The 24,683-nt window shown below is 50.7% G+C and overlaps 9 protein-coding genes across 9 annotated transcripts; 6 read left to right on the top strand and 3 right to left on the bottom strand.

Annotated features, from left to right (window-relative positions):
- Positions 1 to 76: 76 nt before the first annotated feature.
- Positions 77 to 2,754, top strand: HO173_011723 (uncharacterized protein; the record flags this gene model as incomplete). The annotated part of the gene is made up of 2 exons (XM_037313602.1): positions 77 to 399; positions 456 to 2,754. The coding sequence occupies 2 exons, from the start codon at positions 77 to 79 to the stop codon at positions 2,752 to 2,754; spliced, it is 2,622 nt and encodes an 873-aa protein (XP_037159519.1).
- A 499-nt stretch (positions 2,755 to 3,253) lies between these two features.
- On the top strand, positions 3,254 to 9,838 carry HO173_011722 (uncharacterized protein; the record flags this gene model as incomplete). Its single annotated transcript, XM_037313601.1, has 4 exons — positions 3,254 to 5,308; positions 6,361 to 6,922; positions 7,183 to 7,605; positions 8,358 to 9,838. The coding sequence occupies 4 exons, from the start codon at positions 3,254 to 3,256 to the stop codon at positions 9,836 to 9,838; spliced, it is 4,521 nt and encodes a 1,506-aa protein (XP_037159518.1).
- An 884-nt stretch (positions 9,839 to 10,722) lies between these two features.
- Positions 10,723 to 11,925, bottom strand: HO173_011721 (uncharacterized protein; the record flags this gene model as incomplete). The annotated part of the gene is made up of 1 exon (XM_037313600.1): positions 10,723 to 11,925. One exon carries the CDS (start codon positions 11,923 to 11,925, stop codon positions 10,723 to 10,725), a length of 1,203 nt encoding a protein of 400 aa, XP_037159517.1.
- A 1,604-nt stretch (positions 11,926 to 13,529) lies between these two features.
- Positions 13,530 to 14,370, top strand: HO173_011720 (uncharacterized protein; the record flags this gene model as incomplete). Its single annotated transcript, XM_037313599.1, has 2 exons — positions 13,530 to 13,649; positions 13,699 to 14,370. 2 exons carry the CDS (start codon positions 13,530 to 13,532, stop codon positions 14,368 to 14,370), a joined length of 792 nt encoding a protein of 263 aa, XP_037159516.1.
- A 51-nt stretch (positions 14,371 to 14,421) lies between these two features.
- On the top strand, positions 14,422 to 15,123 carry HO173_011719 (uncharacterized protein; the record flags this gene model as incomplete). The annotated part of the gene is made up of 2 exons (XM_037313598.1): positions 14,422 to 14,425; positions 14,783 to 15,123. The coding sequence occupies 2 exons, from the start codon at positions 14,422 to 14,424 to the stop codon at positions 15,121 to 15,123; spliced, it is 345 nt and encodes a 114-aa protein (XP_037159515.1).
- A 552-nt stretch (positions 15,124 to 15,675) lies between these two features.
- HO173_011718 (uncharacterized protein) lies at positions 15,676 to 19,236 on the bottom strand (the record flags this gene model as incomplete). The annotated part of the gene is made up of 1 exon (XM_037313597.1): positions 15,676 to 19,236. One exon carries the CDS (start codon positions 19,234 to 19,236, stop codon positions 15,676 to 15,678), a length of 3,561 nt encoding a protein of 1,186 aa, XP_037159514.1.
- A 368-nt stretch (positions 19,237 to 19,604) lies between these two features.
- Positions 19,605 to 19,984, top strand: HO173_011717 (uncharacterized protein; the record flags this gene model as incomplete). The annotated part of the gene is made up of 4 exons (XM_037313596.1): positions 19,605 to 19,622; positions 19,681 to 19,721; positions 19,776 to 19,844; positions 19,897 to 19,984. 4 exons carry the CDS (start codon positions 19,605 to 19,607, stop codon positions 19,982 to 19,984), a joined length of 216 nt encoding a protein of 71 aa, XP_037159513.1.
- A 536-nt stretch (positions 19,985 to 20,520) lies between these two features.
- Positions 20,521 to 21,266, bottom strand: HO173_011716 (uncharacterized protein; the record flags this gene model as incomplete). The annotated part of the gene is made up of 3 exons (XM_037313595.1): positions 20,521 to 20,779; positions 20,829 to 20,954; positions 21,022 to 21,266. The coding sequence occupies 3 exons, from the start codon at positions 21,264 to 21,266 to the stop codon at positions 20,521 to 20,523; spliced, it is 630 nt and encodes a 209-aa protein (XP_037159512.1).
- A 1,858-nt stretch (positions 21,267 to 23,124) lies between these two features.
- On the top strand, positions 23,125 to 24,513 carry HO173_011715 (uncharacterized protein; the record flags this gene model as incomplete). Its single annotated transcript, XM_037313594.1, has 2 exons — positions 23,125 to 23,348; positions 23,403 to 24,513. The coding sequence occupies 2 exons, from the start codon at positions 23,125 to 23,127 to the stop codon at positions 24,511 to 24,513; spliced, it is 1,335 nt and encodes a 444-aa protein (XP_037159511.1).
- Positions 24,514 to 24,683: the final 170 nt, after the last annotated feature.

Here is a 24,683-nt window from a genome sequence, read left to right as displayed (position 1 = left end):
ATTGGCTCTTTGTCCCTGACCATAACCTCTTGACTCTAGGATAGGTTGCGAGAGTCTTTCGGTAGTGCTGGAAGCCATGGCACCAAATCGTCAATTTCCTAGGGGTACGAAACGAATCCACTCAAACTCTTCGCCCGAAGGCAAACGCCATGGCAATGAAAAGTTCTCTGCCGATGACACAACTCATTGGATGAAGGGCCAATTCTTCTCTCATGTTGGATCGAGCCTGGATGCTCTTCGCAATGCTACGGCAGAGCGAGTGCCGGACAATCACGCTCGCGAGCAGCTTCTACAAGACGAGCTGATCAAGGTTGGCGACTATGTCAATCAATACTTGTCGGACTCAAAGCATGTGCATCCAGTCTTTCAATCGTCGAAGAAAACTCCGCAACAGTGCTGGTGAGCCTTCATATCAAATCCTGTCGTTGTCTTTCCCAATCTAATCGTAATTTTAGGGAACTTGTGGCGCATTACTGGCCAGACCCTCAAATAACGGCAGCCCAGATACAAAGCTTGTATGAGGCCTCAAAACAAGCGATACTGCGACCTTTCCTCAAAACCAGCCTTGGCGGATTGGCTCCTGAGACACGCCAGCAAGTCTACCGCAACTTATTGGCTGGACCTTCTCCATTTGCCGGCTGGGACTACCGTGCCCTGAGCACCATTACCCTCGAAAGACCTCCAATATCGCTCGCAACCTTCGTCGACCTCAAGGCTTCATGTCTCACGGTCCTGGAGGCCTGTCGTCAGATCTACCTAGAAGCCTTTCCGATCTTCTACGCTTGCAAATCCTACTATCTAGCCAACTTCCAAGACTTAGCAACATTCTGCAAGCTTGGTCGCGGTTTGCAAGTAGGGCCTCGGCTATTCCAGGTCGATACAATCACCTCATTGTGTCTCAAGGATCTTGTCATAAACAGGCAAAAGTGGAACCCCCAGCAGATTGAGGAACTGATGTCCCGATGTTCTACCTTTAATCGCGAGCAGCTCGAAGCGGCACGGACTAACGAAATAGACTTCGACCACGTCCTTGTAGACTTGGAGGACATGATAAGTCTTCGCAAGATCTGTCTCTGCATGCGTGTTGGCCAAGAGTGGGAACATCTTGAATTTCTGTTCAACATAGGGGGATTGAGGCGCGGAGTGATGAGGTTTGTGGATGACTTCCATTGGACCATAAGTTCGCAGAACGTGTTGGGAGACGATTGGAACATCCAGTACGCTGCCTTCCCCAACACTTTTTACAAAAGAGGGAAGAACTTTGAACTATTGGATTATCACGATGTCTCAATTCAGGGAGAGATTTTGAAAATTGACTCCCGCGCTTCGGATCTAGTGGCAGATGATGAACGTTGGGTTGAGGTTAATATCGGGTCGCGCGACTTTGAGGAAGGGGTACCAGACTGGGACCCACCAGATGTCGTTCCAGGTCAGGTGTCGGAAAACCAACAAGCACTACGAGGCGGACAAACCGTTGATCTTTCGTCGGACAATGGGTCAGATCATGGGTCTGAGAACCTGCAAGGATCGGTGGATTGGGGGAAAGATGGTACGCAAACGGACAATGAGCCAGATCGGGAATCTGGGTATTTACGAGGACAGCCAGATGGGGAGAAAGATACGATCCAAATAGACAATGAGCAAGATCAAGAATCTGAGGACTTGCAAAGACAGCCAGATGGGGTGGAAGATGGTGTCCAACTGGATATTGAGCAAGATCAGGAGCCGATGGACCTGCGAGAACAGCCAGATGGGAAGAACGATGGCGCGAAAATGGATGATGAGCCAGGTCAAGAGTCTGGCTATCCACAAAAGATTGCAGACGGAGATGAACACAATTCCCAAGCCGAATCTGATGCAAATTGGGAGTCGGGGTTATTGCAAGAACCGTCTAGCGAAGACCACACCGGTGCCTCAACTGAGATTGTACCAAAGGAGGAGTTGGAGGGTCTTCAAAGTCCCCTCAACATAAAAATTCATAGTCCTTCGACAGCAACCGAATCACAGCAAGGACTGGAAGATTCTGGAGAGTTGGTGGACGGCAAATTCGCCTACGTGCAGGCGGGAACGGGCTCTCTCCAACCCCCAGCGATCGTTTCAAAAGTGGGAGACAAAGACAGTCTCGAAGCCCGGCCAGAAGAGAGGACGCAAGTGACGACAGAGCACTATTCAGTATTTCAATACCGAAATCACTACGATGCTCAGACTCAGACAGTGCCAGTGCATACTGAACATTGCAATGCTGGGACTCAAACAAAGCCAGTGGATTTTGCAGAAGTCTTGCGAGGTGAAAGCCAAATGGCTACTGTTCCTTCTCAGAATGATGTGACTTCAGGTAAACGTGCAGTGTACCGGCCAAGATTACAAGATGGACATATCCAGCCGAGATCAAAGCCAATCGAGAAGGCCCATAACTCGGAAAAGTCTGCGAAGCCGCTTCAGAAGATCAAGAAGTCTCCGATTCTGCTGCAGTCATCCCCGGACCCCGGCAATTCTGCAATCCCTGAGAAATCAAAGACGCACATCGCAAACGTGGACAAGAGTTCGACTCCAAAGGCAAAGCGCCAATCTCTGCCGACTCCGCACCCAAAACCTTCTTTGAACGGATGCATTCGAGTGGCTGCGCTCATGCTTGCTCTGGCTCTATTGTACGTGGTTCTGTACGCAAAGCTGGAGAACACATTGGGACAACTACTCGCTCTGCTTCTGTTTGTTCTACTATTCTTCGTAGCCCTGTGGTCAGAGAGCGACTGACTGCTGGACCTCCCGTCTACAGCGGTTGCATGATGGGGGTATATGTTATGTTTGGACAGAGCACGCTTTGTAGATATGTACTTAGACCCCTCGAATGACTAGATAGTTATTCAATAATACTACCACGTTTTGAACAGTATTCATAAAGGTCTTCTTCCATGAGTGACACATACAATCATGACTTAGCTCAAAAGCTTTGGAAGGCGGGCCTCAACACTCTGACTTTTCTCCATGCATCTCCAAGTGTCGGATGTGTTAGGAGAAGGATAGTAGCGTCTTGGCAAAACAACATGATGCCTTGTTTCACATGGCTTCGTATAAATCAATATCACGTACACCAACACGAAAATTTTACTAGTGCCAATGGAAAAGTCAAGCTTACATCCCAGCAGCTATGAACACATGGAATGCAAGCGGGCATGACACCCACCCCCAGACATTCTTTCAAAAGTTCTGAATCCTCGTTATCATCTACCTGCACTCAACCTTTGCCAACACCATGGCACCTCATCCCCCAGATGATCATGACCAAAAGCCAAGGGACCAGAGTATCGAGAACATCCATCTCATGGACTTCAGTATCGACAATAATTTAGACGGAGATGAGAATCTTCTAGGGCAACGAGATGCTGCATTTCAAGGCCACTGGCCAGATTTGCGGGTCAAAACATCTGTACATTCAGATACAGCAGACTCAACAGAGCAAGCAAGCGTTCTGAAAGACGCCAAGGACCACTACAAAACTAGGATCACACGAAGCGCCGATGGTCCAGTCCTTAAGCCATTTTTCCAGACTTCCTTCGGGAAGCTGCCCCCAGAAATACGGGAAAAGGTCTTCATCGAATTGCTCGCTACTCCACCGTCATATGCTGGCCATGACTTCGTTACCAGCCCCCCGAAGCCCGAGATGTCTCCAACAGCACCAGCACCAAAGAAGTTCGTGCATATCAAGGCATCGTGGCATCAGGTCACACGAACTTGCCGTCAGATTTACATTGAGTCACGCCCCGTGTTCTTTGCCTCCAAATCTTACTATCTGGCGGATGCTCAAGAGTTGGAGCACTTCTTTCACTACGTTGAAGTTCCCTGGCGAACAACCTTCCGGTGTAATACTATCACTGCATTATGTCTAAAGGGTCTTGTTGCTTACCTACCCTTGTTTACTGAGAAGCAGATTGACGACATATTCTCCGATCCGACTGACATGCTAGGCGTCTACAACACGCGGCAAGAACTCGAGGCGATGACTTTCGAGACTCTCGATATTCCTCACTACTGTCCTCTGAGACGCCTCAACAGCCTCAGAACAGTCAGCCTGTGCATGCGAGTTGGCGAAGAGATGTTATACGTCAATCTCCTATATTTCTTGAGTGGCATGCGGAAAGGCTTGGTAGAGTTTGTGAATGCATCTCACTGGTTGATACGTCCACAGGCTCCTGAGGACGTTTGGAGAATTCAATATGCTTGTTTCATCAATGGCGATTTTGCAAGGGGCAAAGACAATGAGGACGTTCCATATGACACGCGCTGCATTGAACTAGAGACCACGGACATTGACTCACGCGCACCAGAACTAAAAGAGGGTGATGAGCGCTACGTTGAAGTTCAGATCCAACTCGCCGCGAACCAGCAGCAGTTGCGATATCCCCTAGACGGAGATGAAAACGACATAGGGTGGGAAACAGCATCTGATCACAGCGACATGGACCCATCTACTCGAGGCTCAACCCAGGCTCCGCCTGAGGCACCACAAGACGAAGTCGAAGACATTGCGCAGGCAGAAATATCAGAAAATGACCACATGTTCGCCGTACGTGAACCAGAGCCAAATCGGACCAATCAGTCTTCATTCCTGGGGCCGCAAAGCGAAAATCCCAGTGGCCCCCAATCAAACTCTGAAACAGATCAGGAGGAGGGCCAAATCCTGTTAGGACATGGTAGTGAAGAATTCTCTGGTACTCAGCCGGAAACACAGTCCGACCACCAGGCCACGGATTCTCCATCGTCCAGACCCTCTATACGCGTAACACACGATGCCCCCACAGATACTGAAGATGATCGAAGGTCCCTGCTCGACTCCGAAGACCCGGACAACCACGTTCAAACCGACACCAAAGCCAGCGACCCAGCGCCTCAAGTGACAGAATGGCAGCACGATAACGCAATCCACGCTGAGAGTGCAACCGAAACAGACCAAATGCAAAGAAACCCAAACACCGAAGTCAAAAGCGAGATCCGTCGCACAAACATCAAGTATCTATCGGGCCGAAAAAGACGACTCTGGTTGGATGTTCTGGACACACCAAATCCGTATACGGAGGAGGAAATGGAATCATATCAGGCATGGCAACAACTGGCTATTGGCGAAGCCCACCAAAAGACCGAGAGACATTCTCACCAAGGAGAACAGCCTTCTGTGCCAATTGGAAAAAGGCAGGAGCGTCAGGCGAAGGGCCCTGGCGAGGCAAGCCAGACCGCGACTCCCAAAGAAAAGCGTCCGTCGCCAGCATCACCACAAGGTTCCGAGATGCCCTCCAAACCTGTCTCCATGGGTGTTCTCTTTCTCTTTTTCTTACTCCTGGCGATAATGAGTCGTCACTCTGAGTGGCTGTCCAACGCAGGTCAAGACAGAAAGGGGTCGAGTCGACGGTAAAACCCGAAAAGAAATTGTTGATGGAGGAATCTACACTGTTAACAGATGGCGACGATTCATTCAGTGTACTCGTGCAGAAAGTCTGAGGAGAGTCTAAATTAGGGTATGTGCAACTCATAGAAGGATACCCATGTTGACAAATTGAAAAGCCATCCGATCTGAAAGTACGCCTAGCTTCTACCCAGTGATGCCTTCTGTAGCAACTGCAACTGTTTCCCGACCTAAATACCAATACTCACATCTAATCATCTACTGCTGGAAAGTGACCATACCCCTGCCGCTCGAAAAAAATTCACAACATCAGCTCTTGCTCAACTCATCACCCCACATGTAAACACAACACAAGTCTGTCACTATATATTACTCTTGCGTGTGATAGGCGGATACGACTAAGTCAGTGAAGAATCGGCTTCACCTACTGAACGATGAAGGTTTGGAGAATTCACAGTGTGAATTCACCTGTTTGTGTGTTATTCCCTGTGGCATCCTGGAGTATTTAAACCCCCCAGACCTCCCAACCTTCTCCTCTCTCCGACATACGCATCGACAACATATCTCCTATGTATTCAATCTACCCACTATAAATCAGCATCTCTATAACCTGGTTTCTATTAACCACCCTTGCAATCAGTGTATATGTCTTTTTGACTGTCTTCCAAATTTTTACAAATGATCCGTGCAGCCTGGTTTGAATCAGAGATCTACATATATATACTTATCAGAGACCGTCTCTCCTCAAGCACCTCAATGGGGTCTTTCTGAAGTCTCGTGCCAAGACACTCACAGTGTCATGGTTTATTCTCCGAGCTCTCTTCCCTTTCGAATGATATTCTCGCATCATCTACCAGACCAGTCATGCCATTCTCCTACACCTAGGCCGGCCGCTGTACGGCTTTACCTGCCAAGTAATAACTGGGATACCGTCCGTCAGAAAGCTCTCACAGCTCTCACAGCTTGCTCAAGCTTATCTTGTTCTACCGGTTTGGCCGGTGCCCCTTCCGGGCTCAACGAACTGGAAGACGGCCGCAATGAGTGGAGCGAGATGGCCAGAGATCACCGCCCGAGACGATCTTCAGATCAAAATTGGCCAATTGAAGACGGACAACCAAGACCTTGAGTCATCATTGACTTGGAAGTGGGCCGAACTGGCTGAAACCGTAAAGGCCTTATCGGATGCTACCGCTACTGAAGAAGCACAGGACAAGCGTACCGAGGATCTTGAGTCTCAGGACGATAAAGAGGCCGCCGATGCAACGAAAGCTCTCCAAAAGGCTCATGACTTTCTCAAAATCGATTTCGGAGAACTAGAGTCTTCAGCGGCAGACTGTGAAAAAACCGTGGAGGAATACCAGAGTATTTGCGAGGATCTCGAACAAGAGGTCACACAACAAAAGTCCGGGACGCAAGGATCTAAGCTGGCAAGGACAAGAAGAAAGATCACTGAGCTGAAAAGAGAAGTGGCCGATTTCGTGAAGGATACCGCTGAGCTCGAAGCTCATGCCAACACGAGGAAAGGTAAGTAGAACCCGATCAAGAGCTTCGAGGATGTGACAGCAGAAAGGCACGGAGCCTTGAAGGGCAGCAGCGGTGCGAAGGCCAGGGGAGAAAAGGTCGTCGGGGCGCTCCAAGCGCAAGTCACGTTGTGGGAGAAGGAAAGAAGACAATATATAAAGACAAGACAGAATGCCAAAAATAGGGCTGCAAAGAGAGCCGCAGCCGAAGGAGCAAGCAAAGAGGTTGAAAAAGCCCCGAACTGATTTCGTGAAGACCCAAAGATGTCGAGAGTCCGGAGGGAGACTTCACACAGCACGATTCTTCCACTGACCAATCGGCTCTCCACCTCCCTCCAAAGTCGGCAGAAAATCTCAAGGCCGCCAACGTCTGCGGTTACTGCCGGAGCAAAGGCATGCTCCCACAGTCAGTCATCGTTCCAGAAACTAATGGAAGTGTAACAGGACGGTCCGCGCAATCAGCAGCCAATACGCTGAGGGATGGAATAGTTCACCTAACCATCCGTCAACTCGAGGAGGCTCAGAATAATGGGCACCATCCGACCTCAGAGGAGAGCGCGCGTCTGTGGGAGGAATTGATCGTCGAAGCATGCGAGCAAGTCTGTGGTTGCGCGCAAGTGTTACGACAACACGACGGTCGACCCCATGTCAGACCTAAGATCCAAGGAAATGAGAGCTTCTTCATAGGTTCACTGTAACCCATACAGGTTGTCGCAATGTCTCAATTTTTGGCCATCCTGCTCCGCACGCAAGTGCTGCAGTTCAGGGCCGCCTTTTTCTGCGACTACATTAGTCACAACCGTTGATATCAAGTCCCTCACCATCGGTAACGAGCCTTCCCAATGAGTTAGTGTATAAAAACCAGAGCTTCATACTAGACACCGTAGAAATTGCCCAGGGAATATTCCCACGCCTGTCAGCATAGTCAAATTCTGAAGGTTTCCGCTTTGGGAACGGAAACGACCAACCTCCTCGTTTTTTCAACACTCGTCAACACAGGCGCAGACGGACCAATATTCCTCCGGAAAATCGCACACCATCGCACCCACAAACTTCTTCTGTCCCACCTCTTTCCATCATCATCAGACATCTCCTACCATCGAGGTCTCTTATCATACCATCAGACACCTCAACATCGACGAAGCTTCGATACGTTCCTGTACCTCTTGACTGGTACTCAACCCTCCCACCCATCACCACAAGTACAGCAGCGGCGTTGGGCCTCTTGCTGGCACAGCTTTCGGGAGCCAAAGCTTTCGAGCAACAGACGGCGAAAACCCTCACGCACCGACTACTCCTTCACCATCTTTCCGGTCGTCTGTGGAGTTTACCAAATCGGCACCAAACACAAGGTCTTTTGCTTGCAGTGCCGCCGTCAAATCTTTGACACGCCGTCAAATCCCTCGACAGTGCTCAAGAGCAATACTCTCACAACAAAGAAGGCAAACAATCTGCTACATCGACTGCCCTTTCACTGAAATCGCTCTCTCGCGTCGGCCATATCGGCAACCCACAGAGAGCATTTCGCCTCCAGCAACATTCTTTCCGCTTTCCGTCACGACATTTCCACCTCGACCCACACTTTCGCCGGCAAGATACCACAACATCCACGGCCACATACACCACAACCATGGCACTTCTCATGAGTCCAGAAATCCTGATGCGGCACCTCAGCCCCATGCACGTGGCGATGCCTATTGCGGCTGCACTATTGGGTGTTGCCGCCAACTACGGTCCTCGAATGTTTGCAAGTCCAGCAATCGAGGTCATACCGCAAGAAATAGGGGAGTTTGCTTTCCACAATGGAGTTCTGATTCCCCACCAGGACTACTTGTACGGATCCTCGGAGACTGGTGAACCCTTCATCGTGGGAAAAAAGCTAGCTGGGCAGGACTACTCGGCATGGGAAGCTGGATATGAGAAGTTCGCAAAGTTAGAGTCACTGACATTTGGCGATTCGGGTTCGAGGTCGACTTGGTCTTGGTCCTTCGAAGAACCAAAGGCCTCCAGAAGCTCAAATTGGTTGAAGCTATTGCTTTGGCTCATTCTCGGCACCATGTGCCTCCTTATGCTCAGCTATCTTGTACGCAAGATTGTGAGCAGATTCTCGTGCCAAAAACGCGACAACAAAGAGGGGATTCTGGCAAACCCAACCAGCGATATTGATGCGGAGAACGCAAAGTTGAACCTCCTGTGGCGAACCACTCTGATCAGCATGTACCGAGAGCGAAAGAGCGAGAACTTGTTGCTCAAGAGCGCACTTGAAACACTGAAGGCGGAGCATGCTGACAAATTCGCTGAGCAACAGAGGGAGATGGACAACCTAAGGCAGATGCTCGACACGCAAAAAATACTTGCACAGAATCTGGGGAACTCAGATCACGCAGTTGCAGCGGAAAACACCACGACTAAAGATCCGTTGGGTGGCGGCCAGCCGGAATCTGATGTGATGCCAGAGGAGGCGGTAGCTGGAAGCCAGGACGGAGTCGTTGACCTCCCTGTGGAGAGCTCGGAGGGCGAGCAAGCCATGGCAGAGGCGGGTTTAGACGATGATGAGAAGACAGGCGCGATAGAGCAGGATGATGATACTCCTGCACTTGACAACGAATCTCCTGGCCCAAAAATGGGGAAGAACGGGAAACCACGAATCCCGCGGGCAAACAGGAGAGCTGATGGAAGCATCCGGACTCCATCGCATCCGGACTACGTTCCTTTGGAAGAAGCCCCGTCCCGGCTGGGTGATCGCCCATTCCGCGGTCCTGGCCGTGGCAATGGCTGGAAAAGACGACGTGGTGGCGGTGGTGGCTGGAATGATGGTGCACGTTTCGGTTGGATAGGTGGCAGAGGTGGTGGAGGAGGAGGGGGAAGAGGGGGAATGACTTGGGATAATGGACAGTCGAGCCAAGGAAGTGGCCACTAAAGGGTCCAGCGGTAGGGACGAACGCAGCACGGAGGTACTCGGATGATTAAATCTCCGATGTCGAAAGAATGAAGGGTAGAGCTTCAAAGTGGCACAGTATACTCGGATGATGAAGTCTCCGATGGCTAGAGGTTGGAGTGTCAGGGCCTTTTCATGTTCATTCACAGAGTGATCAAGTCTTCGTTCGAGGATCATGGCGTTGGTGGAAGTCCTTGTACTAGGATCAGAATCAAAATCACCAATGCAATAATTCAACCAAGATGCCGTACTGATTTGGTCTCATCATCGTCATGTTTCACATTCCTATTCAATTTGCTACTGCGTGGGTGGCATGGGTAGTGGGTCCAGGGTTGCCTTGTTTGACCGTGAAAAAGGCTCAGACTTTGGTATCAATACTCCCGTATACTTGCCACTTCTGGGAAAGGGCAGACGCAGAGGCTATACAGGTTGTTACAGGACCACTACTGTCATACAAAGGAAAGACTGAAGTTGGAAACGAGCAAGGTTCAACTAGCTTCTTGGCGGCTCTAGTGTCTCTACAGAATATTCATCGAAATGGACGTCTGTTGGTCGATAATTGATAGATGAATAAATCTTCAGGTCTCCTCGTTTTTCGAAAAACAAGAGATAGAGCCGGATCGAAGGAAATTTTGGGATGTCGTGGATCTAAAGGATTCGAAATGTCAAGAGTACGATGCCGCCGAAGTGCACGATCCTTATTTTACCACGCTGATGGCACATCCAGAAAACGCATCGTTAAGCCGTGTAAACCATTTCCATTAATGTATCCTTCCCTGGTCCACATTCACGAACCGCACACCCTCTTGACATCCAAGCATTCCATGTCATATCCCAAGCCACTCATGCCCACCTCTGCCATGCCCTCAGGAGTCCTCTGCCTGCCACATCCCATCAATCCAGTTGTAGAAAGTATGGTTCACCTGTGTCTGGACCCAGGACTCTGTATCCTGCGCGTCTCTTGATCTTGAAGGCGTGTCTGGCTGTGGCCTTGGCAATTCAGGTTGTATGTGAGTAGTACCAGCTGGCTGCGGTGCCATTTGTAGATGCCTCAAATGTGGGAGGACTGTAGCACGTCGCTGAGACTGATCTTGCATGCGAAGACGCTGACTGACTGGATTGCGCGGAAGGTTGGGCTCGAAGACCCCATGACCCGACGGAGCAGTTGACATCGCTGTCTTGTCGACCACTGGAGATTGGCTAGGACTAGGAACAATGCTCGAGTGGGGGTTGAGAACCTTTTGGCCCAGGCGATCGGCGGAAGCCGGAGCCTCGTTGACCACTCGAGGGTGGCTAAGAGTAGGTACAAAGCTCGAGCTGGGTTGAGAGGGCCCACCACCTAAGCGAGGAGTGGGAGCTGGTGACCCATTGACCTCTTGTGACTGGCCAGGAGTAGTGACGAAGCTGGTGCCCTGGCCTGCTCCAATGGTAGGTAGACGGACTTTGGGCCGTATGTGTCGAAACTGATGCTGGTGTAAATGCAAGCTTGAGGGTGTTGACGGCGGTGTATGTTGCAGCCAACTGCTTGGCCCCCAAGATGGTCCGCGAAATAATGGGCGCCCCAGAGACCCATGTCGATCTTTGTACGCCTGAAGCTCACATTCAAGCGCGCGAATATTCGCTTTTGCGTCCTTCAGTTGCCCGTTTTGGCTCCTGATCAGATTGGCGGCGTCGACGTTGGCGGTTGATTCCAATGATAGCCTCATTTCATGCTCGATGGACCATAGTTGGATCCATTCGCACACAATATCTTTCTCTGCTTCCAGCCTGGTCTTCTCTTCTTCTTCTAAGTGTATGATACGCTCTCGAAGGCTTTGTATCGTAAAGCCATCTGCCTCAGCTCTCTGCCCTTTGGATACTTCCTTGCGGAGCTCGCCAGTGTCGGCAGAGGCCTGAGCTTCGAGATCGCCGGCGGTATCTTCCTGGTCAACAACTTTCTCATCTCCCTGCTTGGCCTTCAGTCTTTGCTGTTCTCCAAACCGCTTAGTCTGTCCTTGGAGGATTTGAGTAGTATTTTCTAACGCGAGTAGGCTAGTATCGATATTAGCCAGAGCTTGGACACTCGACATATTGTCGGTGGTGCGTTCCGTATGTTTGAGTGTGGTATTGTCGCAGAATAGCTACGGGCGGGTCTTTGAGGATATGTAGAACCGGAATAAGATTCAGTGTCGCAGGTAGAATAGGATAACGAATATGCCGGCGTCGCACCGTGAGCTCTAGGAAAATTTAGGGGTTGACTGCAATGGATATAGCTGGTGTGCATGTAAAAGCTCCCTGGCTGATAATACTGGTGTTATTTAGTAGGCAAGTATCAGTAAAGGACTTCCATAGAAGAGGATAGTATCGCCGAGAGATGGAAAGTTGAATGCTGGGAAAGTATCTTAGACGTCAACGTTGGAAGATATGTCCGGATACCGTTGTATCGCAAGATTAGGGAGTGAATCGGCGAACTTCGTGAATACTTGTAAGACTGTCACGTACTGAGCTCGTGCATCACTTCTAGAAGAGCTCACAGGTTAAGCATTCACTTCAAGCACACCGACCAGCCCTCACATCAGCCCAGCTCCGACCGGCCCAACTGGCCAAAGCTCGTGCATCACTTCTAGAAGAGCTCACAGGTTAAGCATTCACTTCAAGCACACCGACCAGCCCTCACATCAGCCCAGCTCCGACCGGCCCAACTGGCCAAAGCTCGTGCATCACTTCTAGAGGAGCTCACAGGTTAAGCATTCACTTCAAGCACACCGACCAGCCCTCACATCAGCCCAGCTCCGACCGGCCCAACCGGCCACCAACTCCCAACATTTCATCACCCGGTTACCGGCTTGTTCTCCTCAAGCGACAGTCCCATCCTCCGCAAACTCCCAAGTGGTTTTGATTTATTTTTGATTTATTTAGTTGTATGCCAGCAAAAGGAGGGATTCACCCCGATAGGACAGCGATTTATGGTCGGTGTGAGAATACTCCCATTGACTGTTTCAACCACGTCTCTTGCTTGTCGCCAGCGGTTAATCCTAGTAACAACTTATTGGCACATAGTCCACGAGCATATATACAGAATCAAAGAACGCAGATAGAAACAAAGACCTTGCAACTTTTGTGATCTGACCTGTAGATCTATTTTCATTAGTTCCAATGGTCAAGACTCTACTCACCTGGTAATCCAACGCATTAAAAGCCGGCTGTATCTTGACGATCACAATCTTCAGGTCGAAGCCGGCCCGCCTCACTAACGAGCTGCTCGCCTGGATGTGAAAGAGAAACTTTGTGATCTCTGCTAGAAGTGGGAATCAAGCAGCAGCTCACCTGCAAACGGACGCTTCACTTTCGATCCCGTCCCGGCCGCACAATCGTAGGACGGCGGTTACTCAAGACCCAGTTAGGGGTGAGCGAGCGGCGCGCATATCGGCAGTGACGTCTAGCGATTGAGCTGTTATAGCGACAGTGCAACCGATTTGCAGCGTCCTTCTTTTCTCCGATTCACGAATTTACAGGCTTAGATCATAGCGCAAGGAGAGATAAGCTTCGATATGCGACATGGAGCATGATTGAGTGAGAATAAAGGCGCAAGAATATTTCGCCTCAATAAAGGCATTTTCAATCACCTTCAACGATGATATCGACTTAGCACATCTGCAGTCAAGAAGACCTGCTCCAGAGCTAAACTTCCACTATGGCGTCGTGCTTCACGTTCATCATGATCTTCCTACTGCAGACCATAATAATCTTAGCATCTCCCCTCCAGTCTGCATCACACTCGTCAACCCAGCACCTCTTCAAACGCAGCACCTACGTACCGTTTCGTGATCCACCTCCACTGCACTCTCTGACAAGGGCTCCAGGAACTGAGTTGCCTCCCAGAACTCCCACCAGGCCCCTACCCTCCCTCCCTCAACATGCACCCCTCAGGCACCAACCCCGACGGCAGCACAATCCTCTCCTTCTCCGACGCCTGGGGCGAGCAGCAACAGCTCTTCCGCTTGACTGACCTTTGTGACCGCGCAGGCTGCCACTGCCAAGGCGCCGAGATGCTGTGTTTCAACTGGGGCTACGTGTTATTCGAGCAAGCCTTGTATGAGGCGTATCGGGAAGATTGCGAGAATGCCTGCTGGTGCCAGGAGGAGGCATCGACCGAGTCAGATTCAGAGTCGGACGATAGCAGTGTCTCGTGGTCAAGTTCCGACACTTGGTCGAGTGCGGATTCCACGTCAAGGGATGTGGATTGGGCGGCGGAGAATGCACAGTTGTTGAGGAATTATTATGCGAGTGTCGTTAGGACATTTGATACTTCGACTGGTGTTGCCCCAAACAGGCTCAACAATGGTATTCCATGCCGAGCTGGTCAAGCGGCAGGGTGGGTATTCGCAAGCGGTGCATCTGGCAAGTGCTGTCCAGGGTATTCCTACACTGCGCTGACTGCATCGGAGGCATATGTGCTCTATGGACTTCCGATTGGGTCTATCGTGGCTGGTGTGAGGTCGATTGGCATGTGCTTGAAAACCGTGTCAGGGTGAGAAGAAGCTCAAACACAGCATTAGACGCGTCCGTGTGCTTGACTGGACGTCATGGGTCCTAAGACTGCAATAATGTTTGCCACTGCTAGCCAAACCTGCCCAATGAGGTCTAAGGCCTCGAGTCAACCATACATCGAATCCCAATGTGTCCTCAAATGGCATCAGTCACGACGCTTCTTAGTCTACCTCCCGTTTATGCCCGCCTCAAGTTCCCTGCGGCCCACGTAGATGTAGACAACGGGTGGATACCATTGTGCACATAGCCTCCGAACCATTAACATAAGAGAGTGCGTACCCGAGACGATCGAAAGCCTAGAAACACTTCAGTACCTCGTCCTTCACCAGAATGCCGCATTAGAAGCCTTTGGTGCGTTTGCCCGCGAGTACGAATTTGCAGAGTAGGTCAACATAGAATCCATCGAATGGGCGAAGAGACACGTCTGGAACCTTCCAGACGGCTCTGAGGACGATACAGTTTCCGAATGGGATGACGTGATGAGAATCATGGGCGTGCAGGACTTGTGGAGAAATGCCATTCTGGACCCGAGGTTCGCCAGACCTGGAAAAGAGCACACTGCGAGGTATAGTACTGGGTCATCCAGACGATTGGAGGAGAAATGGAAACACCTGGTTGAGCTCGATGAGAGGATGAAGTTGGATCCAGCTGAAATCGAGGCAGAAAAGCATCGCATCGGATACGAGGCAAATCTGCTAAGAAAGTATGCCGTCAATGGTAGCGATAGCTTTGAATGAACGTTACAGAATGTGGCTCTTAGATGTTTGGTAATTGCTAGGCGACGACTCCCGTTGTTGCGAATGAAGAAGAAATCAGAGTAGACACAGGACGTACATTAGAGACTGCCTGACAAACACAATAGAGAGGAGTCGAATTTGTGTTTGTCGTGCTCTGTCAGTGAGCGACAGGGTTGCCCATCTGCTACGATAAAGCCCTCAGGCCAGTCCTCAAGGTATCACGGCGTGTTTGCCTGACGATCCGCTCCTCTTTCAGTTCATGCCGCAGCCAACGCCTAAGCACAGGTCAAGCCCATGGTCGCCCACACCCTGAGATTGAGATTTGTTGAAAGACCTAGGGAGGGTCTCCAATTCCAATGCCTATCAAACATCTTACGACCTTCTCGCGGCCAGGATGGGATCATCTGCAGAACTTCGCTTTCGCATACGACATAGGTGAACTTGGTCAAGTCCATATTCTTAGCCAAATACTGGACAAGAGGCGCTGAACTTGCCCAGGCTCCAGACCTTGGTACGAGGACATATCGGACCTTTGCACGTAGACGACACCGACTACCTCTTCACTCTTTTCCCACCTCTGCCCCCACCTCCATCGTCCTGGTTCCGCCTTTTCTTTCCTTCCTTCCTCCAATATTCATCCCTCTCCCTCTTCTCTCTCTCCGCCTTTTTCTCTTCATTCTCCCTTACTTTCCTCCGATACGGTTCCTTCCTCTCCTCCTGCTTCGCCCTTCTCTTCTCCACCTTCTCTTTTCTAAGCGTCATGATTTTCTGCATCAGATCCCTCGCCCTCTTCTCTTCGCCTCCTAGTACTACCGCTCGCTTTTGTAGATAGGTCTGTTTGCGTTGAGGAGCCATTTGTACGATTTGGGATTTGTAGGGGAGCTCAGCAGCGAGTCCGCGAGGGACGCGGAGAGGGTTGAAGTGTCGAGTTGGGCGCTCGATTGGCCGATAGGCGCTATTCTTTTGCTGGGGAGTGGGAAGATTTTGATCGGCACGGACTTGGCCCGTTAGGCGCATGCCTTTCCAGCCGGTATCGTCCATCTCATCTCTTGTTTCTTCTGCAACATTCTCCAAAAGATTTGTCACTGGGTTGTAGAATCGATGCGGTTTGACTGGATACCATGCACGAAGGAAGACGATATCGCTCATGAGTAGTTTATCTTCGAATGTAGCTCGGAAGTGACCCTCTGGCTTGGCGAGAGCTCGCTTTATTTGTCCTCTAATCCCGCTCACTGTACGAATCGAGGCACCTTCGAACTTGGCGATCTCAAGGGATGTCGAGAACATATCTCGTATAAATGCAGTATTTTTGAAGATTTTGTATGGATGGCCGGTGAGCTTTAGCTTCTTCACAATCTCCGTACTCTCATCAACGTTGAGCACTACCCCTGTAGCTGCAATTCGGAAGGCGGGATTCTTGTTGGAGAAGGATTGGACACAGCAGAAGCCTGAATTGGGAGCGATGAGAGGTCCGAAGAAAGTACCGAAGCAGTGCATATGCTCAGGAGTGTACTTCAACATGCGATTCCGGGTGCGGGAGTCGGAGATGCTATAGACCGGCAGTGTCTGGAATCTTCGCCAACCCATCGAAAAAATGAGAGGATCATTAGTCTTCAGGATTTTCTTGTGCCATCGATGTCTCTTGATTCTCACTTGAACAAAGCCAAACCGATCTTCTGTGGGAGCTAGGCCTCCGATAATGACTGGATATCTTGGATTGAAAGTCGCCGCAAACTCACAGGGCACCTTTTCCAATACAACTCTGGCATACGTGCCAGCTTTGTGTCCTTCCACCCGTACTCTCGAATTTACATCCAAAGACTCGAACTCAGCGCGATTGATTGTGAGTTGTTTTTGTATATCAGCCTTTTGAGCATCATACCAGTCGTCTTCTCCGAACTCGCCCTCAGCATCCCCGTCACCATCTCCACGTTCTGCTTGTTTCCCAAAACCCTCTCGATCTTCTTCCTCGAAGCGAAGCTTGAGCTCCTCCTTTCGCCGAGCGTTCTTCTCTCTCTCTGCTTCAAGCGAGGTTTCCGCATTTTCTGGCACATCACCAGTATTTGAGCTGGGCGCAGCTTCGAGGTCTTGAAAGTCACCGTCACCCTCATCATCTTCATATGCGGAACCTCCGAGAGCACCTCCATCATCGCCATTCCTTTCTTTCAGAAGATTGGCCGTAGCGAAACGATGCCGTAGATTTTCAAGGTTGTCCGGATCACTCCATTTCTGGGCTAGAGTATCATAGTCGTATTGCGGAATGGACCGGTCCTCAAGATCCTCCGCTCCATCACCGCGCTTTGCCCTCCGGAAGAAATTATCGTCCTCTTCCGCTTCTGACTCCGAAGCATTGCCATTGCCCAGAACGGATTTGTCATTCTCTCCTCTCCACTTGCAAACAACGTCGGCTGGTGATAGTGAATTGTCGTATAACATCTTAGCGAAGTCCGAGACTCGATACTGTCTCTGCTTGCTGTGTAGCTTTTGCGCATTCTCCTTTAGATTGGACTTCCATCGCAAGGCAGCGTCCTCTTCGTCGTCATCTTCAAACTCCGATTCGTCAGGTCCACTTTCCAGTTCTTGATCCTCCTCACTAGAGACAGAGCCGATCTCAGAATCACTCTCAGCAAAAGCTAAATCACCATCGACTCTACCGTTGGGCGAACCATCTTTTGAGGGCTTGAATGCACGGCCAAGCTTGTCCGCAGATATGTCCCCTTTTACCATAGAGCCTGCGTCGTCTTCTTCCTCCTCCTCCTCCTCCTCCTCCTCCTCCTCCTCCTCTTCTCCACTGACGAAACCCTCGTCCTCCGGCTCAAGATCTTTGTCGCTAGGCTCTTGCTCAACGATCCTGGCTTTTCTCCTTTCCTTCCTGCCGGCATCGTTCTCGGTTGCCCCGTTCGTATCATCCTTGAGCATATCCCCACCAGTGAACAGCCTTACACCATCCTCTGCCTCCCCCAAAAGTCTTCTCTCGCTTTGTAATCCCACCACCATCTGCTCTCCCAAACCTCTCTCTTCACCCTTGGCGGCATCCTTATCGAAGTTCGAGGTCTTGACATCAATATACACAGCGTCTTTGTCCACCAATACACCTCCCACATCTGACATTGGTGCGAAAAGGACTTTTTGCTTTTCGCCCAAGCGTCGGCGCCCTGCTTTTCCTGATGCTTTGGCAATCGCTTGGTCCATGAAAGGTGTGGGACAAGGGTCCGGTAGAGCTTCGATTGCCGAAACGCTCAGGTCTCCAACCCCTGGAATATGGACTCGAGCTCCATCAGCAGGGAAATTGGTTCCTCTGAGATAGCCATAGAGTGCAATGGTCCGGTCACATTTGGGATTCTCCTCTATTGTCGTAGGGGGCGTGACATCCAGCATACGATCAGCCAAGCAGTAAGGATGCGAGTTGCGCCAGATCAGCGGTCTCGGTTGCTTCATCACGGAGATAAACCGGGAAAGGTTGTGCACTTCTCGATCCGGATATCTCCCATTGATCACCCCGGACAAGTAGAACAGCTTTGCTCCTTGATATAGTTCGCTCCAGAACCTGTGCTTCAACCTCTTCTTCGCATCTTTCAGAGTACTTGGCTTTCGAAAAAGATCGAGGTGGGTCAGGATACCGAAGACATTGCCAGGCATACCACTAGAAGCCAGCACATTCAAAAACTCCATCGTCTCCATCTCGAAGCCAAAATTGCCGTCTATCATGAGGAGAACAATGTCAGCTATCTTTGAGACATCAATCATACTGGCGAGAGAATCTGCGGGGCATTCTATGAAGGTGAGACGCCGACGCTTGGATGTAACGACGGTGAGAGGACCACTTGGAGAGCTGAGGTTGTGCTTTGTGTATCGTTTGATCAGAGACTTGATGAGTGTAGTTTTTCCAACCCCCGGTGGACCAACGACGGCAACAATAATTGGAGGCGCTTCTTCCGGCAAGCGGTCCACGAGAGGGACATGGAGGCGTTTCTCTTTGATATCGTGGGAGCGCACAGCTTGCTTAGCAAGCCGACCTGGATTTGCATAGCCAAATGCTTTTGGATTGCGGTCTCCAGTATGCTTCTTCTTCTCTTTCGTCTTACGGTGGGGCCTATTTGCTTGGTCCTCCATGTCTGTGATGGTAAAAGGCCCACTACTCCTCCGAAGCAGAACTCTCGCTTCACTTTTTTTATTTTGATTGACATGGGGAAATCGGCGAAACGTTTAGCCGTGCGTACGTCATCTGGTACCCTGCATTAGCGTGTTTATCCGTCAGAGTGGGCCTGTGGGGGTTTATCCGTGAGATAAAGTAAAGTACTTTAAGTAGGTCAATGCGCATTGCACACGTCTTTAAGGTCCTCAAATTCGTCATCCCACCCTTTTTCACATCTCACAACATCAATCAATCATTCAAGCCAACATTCCAAAGCAACATCAAAACTATCATACCAAATCTCAGCAGAGCGTTCTGTGCACCAGCTACAACAAAGAACCTCAAGATGCCTACCATGTTCAATGTTCGTCACGCCGAACAGCTGCAGCCTAGTCATCCTTGCTAATGACGAGCCTCGACAGATCACCTTGAAGCAGGGCGCTTCTCCCGAGCAGATTGACAAGTACAGAAGATCTGGTGTAGCCACTCGTGCTCCCACCAGCTAACACCTTTTCAGAGCCAAGGAGAGCGCCAAATCGCAGGGCGGGACCATCAAGCACGAGTTCACCTTGATCAAAGGCTTCACGTACGTCCGGAACACTCATACCACCTTTCAGTGATTGCTGATCTACCAACAGTGTTGAGTTCCCCAACGACACCGTCCATACCCTCCAGACCGATGACCATATCCACGTTGAGCAGGATGGGGAAGCAAGAACTCAGTAGGACGGCATTGAGACCCAGGACAAGCGTCGTGGTGAATGGATGGGCATGGAACATGGTCAGCGAGCCGGAAAACATCTCGTTAAGACAGAAAAGATATGGTCAGGGATTGCATTACTGGCTGTCATTGCTTCTGAAGCAGAGGGGGGAGATGCATGGTAATGGCTTGACCGTATGGCAAGATTTACGAAAGCACATGACCTAGCAGCCGAGCTTCTACCTCGTGTACCAAGATACCATTCCTCATCTCTCTTTGTACTATTCGCCAAATCCCAACACTCTCCCCTCTCGTCACCGTGACCACGAGACCACTGCCAAGCCATGAAAAATGTGCCCTGCCCTCACCTTGTATTAGGCCTAGGGTGAGCGGCGCTCTCTTGGAGCCATGTTGATTCGACTCGAAGCTACATTAGATATCAGGGTTCCTTGGTAGATTATCTGCATTCAAATACCAGAATTTGAGCTATTGCGGTAGGTAAATTTTATGAAAAGGCAAGTCAATCCGTAAAGAACGAAACAGCGTGAATCAAGTAGGCAAATCAATCGTGGGAGTCGAGTTCCGAATCGTAGTCGGAGTCGAGTTCCAAATCGTCATCAACATCATTATATTCTCCCGCTCCCTGCTCCTCTTCATGATCATCATGGTCATATCGTCTTTCCCGAGCCTCACGCGCATCACGAACATTCTTTTCATACTCTTCATTGCTGTCGTCTGCACTCTCTTCTTTATCTGAGCTCGAATCTGAATCGTTGTCCAGGTTATGTGTACGAGCATCGCGAGCTTGATCAACGTGTCTCCTGCTGATTCTCAGTGATTCTATCGGAATGGTGCTCTTAGTCTACTCACTCTAGCTTCTCAATTTCACCATTCCACCTCTCTACATCCGCCATCCGCTTATCTGCTTCCTCTTCAACCCCGTCATGACAACCGCCTGTCCACCTTGCGTTCCACTCGTATCGTCGACTAGCCTCACTATTCGGGAGGCTTGGTCAATACAGTCTGCCTTTTCGGTGAAGTGACCAAGGGTTCATGTCCTTACTCAAAAGCCCAACCTCGTGCTTCGCGAGCGTTCTGAAGGCGCAGCTCCATTGAATCACCATTGTCTTCTTCACGGGGATGATAGTCATTTCCGTCGGCGTCCACGTCGTCTCCATACTTAAACCTTCTCGCCGCCCTTCCTGCATTTTCCTGAGCGATCTTATATGCCTCATGTTCACGCGTCCGTGGATCATGGATATCGTACCCGTCAGATTCGCTGTCATAGTCATCTTCACCGTCGGACATGATGCCAGGTACGATCGTGGAAGACTGATGACTTGCAGGGACGAATAATGTGAAACACGCTACTCCCTAACCGTCGCGATTCGAGGTCTGCAGTGCCTATGGGAGTAGATTTTGTTGAATAGACCCTTCAATGATCAGGATGCGTGACTTGACATTGGTGCCAAGGGCCAATTTTCAGCACATGTTCTGGTTTGGAGCGAACTTCCACAGCCAGGGCGTGGCAGAAGACATTGGCTGAAGTCGAAGTGTGCAATATGCAAGCCGATGTGCCACCTACGCCCGGTTTCTATGATAGATAGTTTCATAGGCTGAAGTCGAAGTGTGCAATATGCAAGCCGACGCGCCACTTACGCCCGGTTTCTATGATAGATAGTTTCATAGGCTGAAGTCGGAGTCTACAATATGCATGTCGCTGGATATGATGGCTAATTTCATAGGCGTGGCCGCCTGCACCGGGTTCCCTGTGTCAGAAATAAGTAAATCCCTCGGTCAGAATGGATCTGGCGACGCGGTACCCCAACCCTCGGTATACGCCCGCCATGCTCCTGCCCCACGGAGCGAGGGAACTACGCAGGGCAGTCCACTCTCGCGCAGAGGGGGAATGGGAGCTGAGTGGTGATTGACTTTTGGAACATACCTCTTGACCTATTAGAGAATGAACGACACGACGCTGGCGTGTGCAACTGGCAGGTCATGTCACCTGACTCAAAGCGAAAGAGGGTCGTTCTCGGGGCAGATAGATCATTGGAGGTTTGAAAGACGAGGAAGCGACTGTCAATTGTATGATAAAGGTGACACGGCACGTAGGCTGTGTATGGATATTGGCTGTTAGGAACATTGTTCAGGTCTTGTGCTCGCCTTTTACTTACTTATTGCTCTAGGATTGAATGATATTGTATCTCCATCTGAAGGCATCAAAGACTTTCCGTGGGGTGACTGCAATGTAAGATTAGCCCTACCAGCGGACAGGGGGTTTAATTAGCGTGTGCAGAAAACGTTGGAATACTTGGCACTGAGAAAATCACACACACACCACCAAAAGTAGTACTGAATAGATGAATCTTCTTCCCATATCGCATTCTACCACCTTCCTCATCATATTTGAAGCTCCTGTATATCTCGCTTAGCCGATCCTTGGTGTTTCGAAATGCCCCTAGTGATTGAAGGCTTGCCTCCAATCGGCACAGGACGTTCGTTTGCTCCCCACTGATACCTGACCTACTCCGGCCAGGACGTCTAGTAACACTTTCACAGATGGCCTAAATTGTAAGGGACCTTCCGTGACTCCCAACGATTGCCTGAGGAGAGCCGCGCCGGGCCCTTAGCAGTATTTCAAGCATCAGCCAAGCGGAGGCTACCCTTGAGGCCGACCTGAAGGAGTTAAATAGGCTCTTAAGAGTCCATATCAGATAGATTTTGAAGACTAAACTAATGGATGTTATAGACCGCTGCTACCCCAGCAGTCATTAAGGACGTCCCTACGCCATTGAGGCGATACCATCAAGTCTGTCTTTAACCAGTGGCAGCACCAGAAAATGTAGAAAACACGATTCATAGGAGCGGATAGTGGGGGGGAAGCCCCTTCTATCGATCGATTGGGAGGCGTATTTCGAAACAATAAGGAAATCACCAAGGACGGCTAAGCGAGATATACAGGAGCTTTAAATATGATGAGGAAGGTGGTAGAATGCGATATGGGAGAAGATTCATCTATTCAGTACTACTTTTGGTGGTGTGTGTGTGATTTTCTCAGTGCCAAGTATTCCAACGTTTTCTGCACACGCTAATTGAATGCCAAGCCCGCTCCACCGCTCCGCAAGAAACCCCCCCTAGTGCCCCGTCCAGGAACCAGCACACAATGCCAGCAATGCCAGCACGACCAGCAATCCTAGACCCGTGTCTCATTCGCATCGTCTGCCCATTGAAACAGCGGTCAAGGCGTCTTCTTGCAACTGCTACGCATCAATTGCCCAGAAACCAACCATGGTCCCATCCGCCCGCATCTACCAGCATCGACAATGATCAAGTAGCCCGCCTGGCTTCTCGACCGTTACATCCTTTGACATTGGCAGATCTCGTCCAGTATCATCCCTGACTCTTTACATCAACATCCACCCACTGACATACAACCCCCAGACATGGCCGTCCCCCACTCTCCGCATCCACTCTGTTCACCTCCGCGAACTTCACCCTCTCTCTGCTGCCTATCCGCCTCGCCCACCGGATCCAAGCCCTCCGCAACCTCCCCTTCATCGTCGTCTCGAACCCGCACATCTCCCGCATCTACAATAACTATGTCCACTCCCTCTCCACTTTGCTCCCCTACCAAGAGCGGCAAATCAACACGCTCGAGGATGAGATCCAATTCACGGAAGTGATGGCAGATTTGGTGCAGACACATGCGGATACCATACCCATACTGGCCCGTGGGTTCCTGGAGTGTAGGAAATACATCAGCCCGGGGGATGTGACCAGGTTCCTGGATGAGCATCTGAGGGCCAGGATCGGGACGCGACTGATTGCTGAGCAGCATATTGCGCTCCATCTCTCCTCCCAACCACACTGTACCCACAACGATCAACATGCCCAAGACGGCTCATCGACCTCCATCGGCGTAATCGACACAGCGCTTCGCCCCGCCGAAATCATCCGCCAGTGCGAATCCTTCGTCTCGGAGATCTGTGAGCTGAAGTACGGCGTACGCCCCACGGTCATCATCAACGGCCAGCCAGACACCAGACTCGCCCATGTACCCACACACCTCGAGTACATCCTCACGGAGCTCCTCAAGAATGCGTTCCGAGCCACGGTCGAAAGCGGCAAGGAACGTGACCCGATTGAAGTCACGATAGCAGCCGCGCCGGACCCATCACCCTCGCCGCCTGAGTCCATACACCTGGATCCCTCGCGAGCGGATCCCACAACCTCCAACACACCGCCGGGCGTCACGATCCGCATCCGTGACCACGGGGGTGGCATATCGCCCGAGAACCTCGACGACATCTGGGCCTACAGCTTCACGACCTTTGGCGATGAGGAACTGCTCGACCTCGGCAACGGCAACGCGGACGCTCTCAACGCCATATCCGGCGCGGGTGGCGACTCGAGCAGCCTCGCCGGTCTGGGCTACGGTCTACCGCTCGGCAGGGCGTATGCCGAGCACTTCGGCGGCAGCATCATGGTGCAGAGCCTCTGGGGGTGGGGGACGGATGTCTACCTCAAGCTCCGGGGGTTGGGAAAGATATAGTGTGCGCATACATCGAAGGGGGGGGCACATGCGCAGAAGCAGGAGATGAACCATGATGAAGAAACGAAGTCATGACATGAATGTAATATATACAATCCCAACGCTCTCTCTCCACAAACATCAAAATCGATCATCACATCAAACCAAAAAGTATCGGCTATCCCGCATTT

Source organism: Letharia columbiana (assembly GCF_014066305.1).
Source record: "Letharia columbiana isolate WasteWater2 chromosome Unknown Sc0000066_s0, whole genome shotgun sequence".
In the NCBI taxonomy this organism is placed as follows: domain Eukaryota; kingdom Fungi; phylum Ascomycota; class Lecanoromycetes; order Lecanorales; family Parmeliaceae; genus Letharia; species Letharia columbiana.
This window is presented reverse-complemented; position numbering and strand designations above follow the sequence as displayed.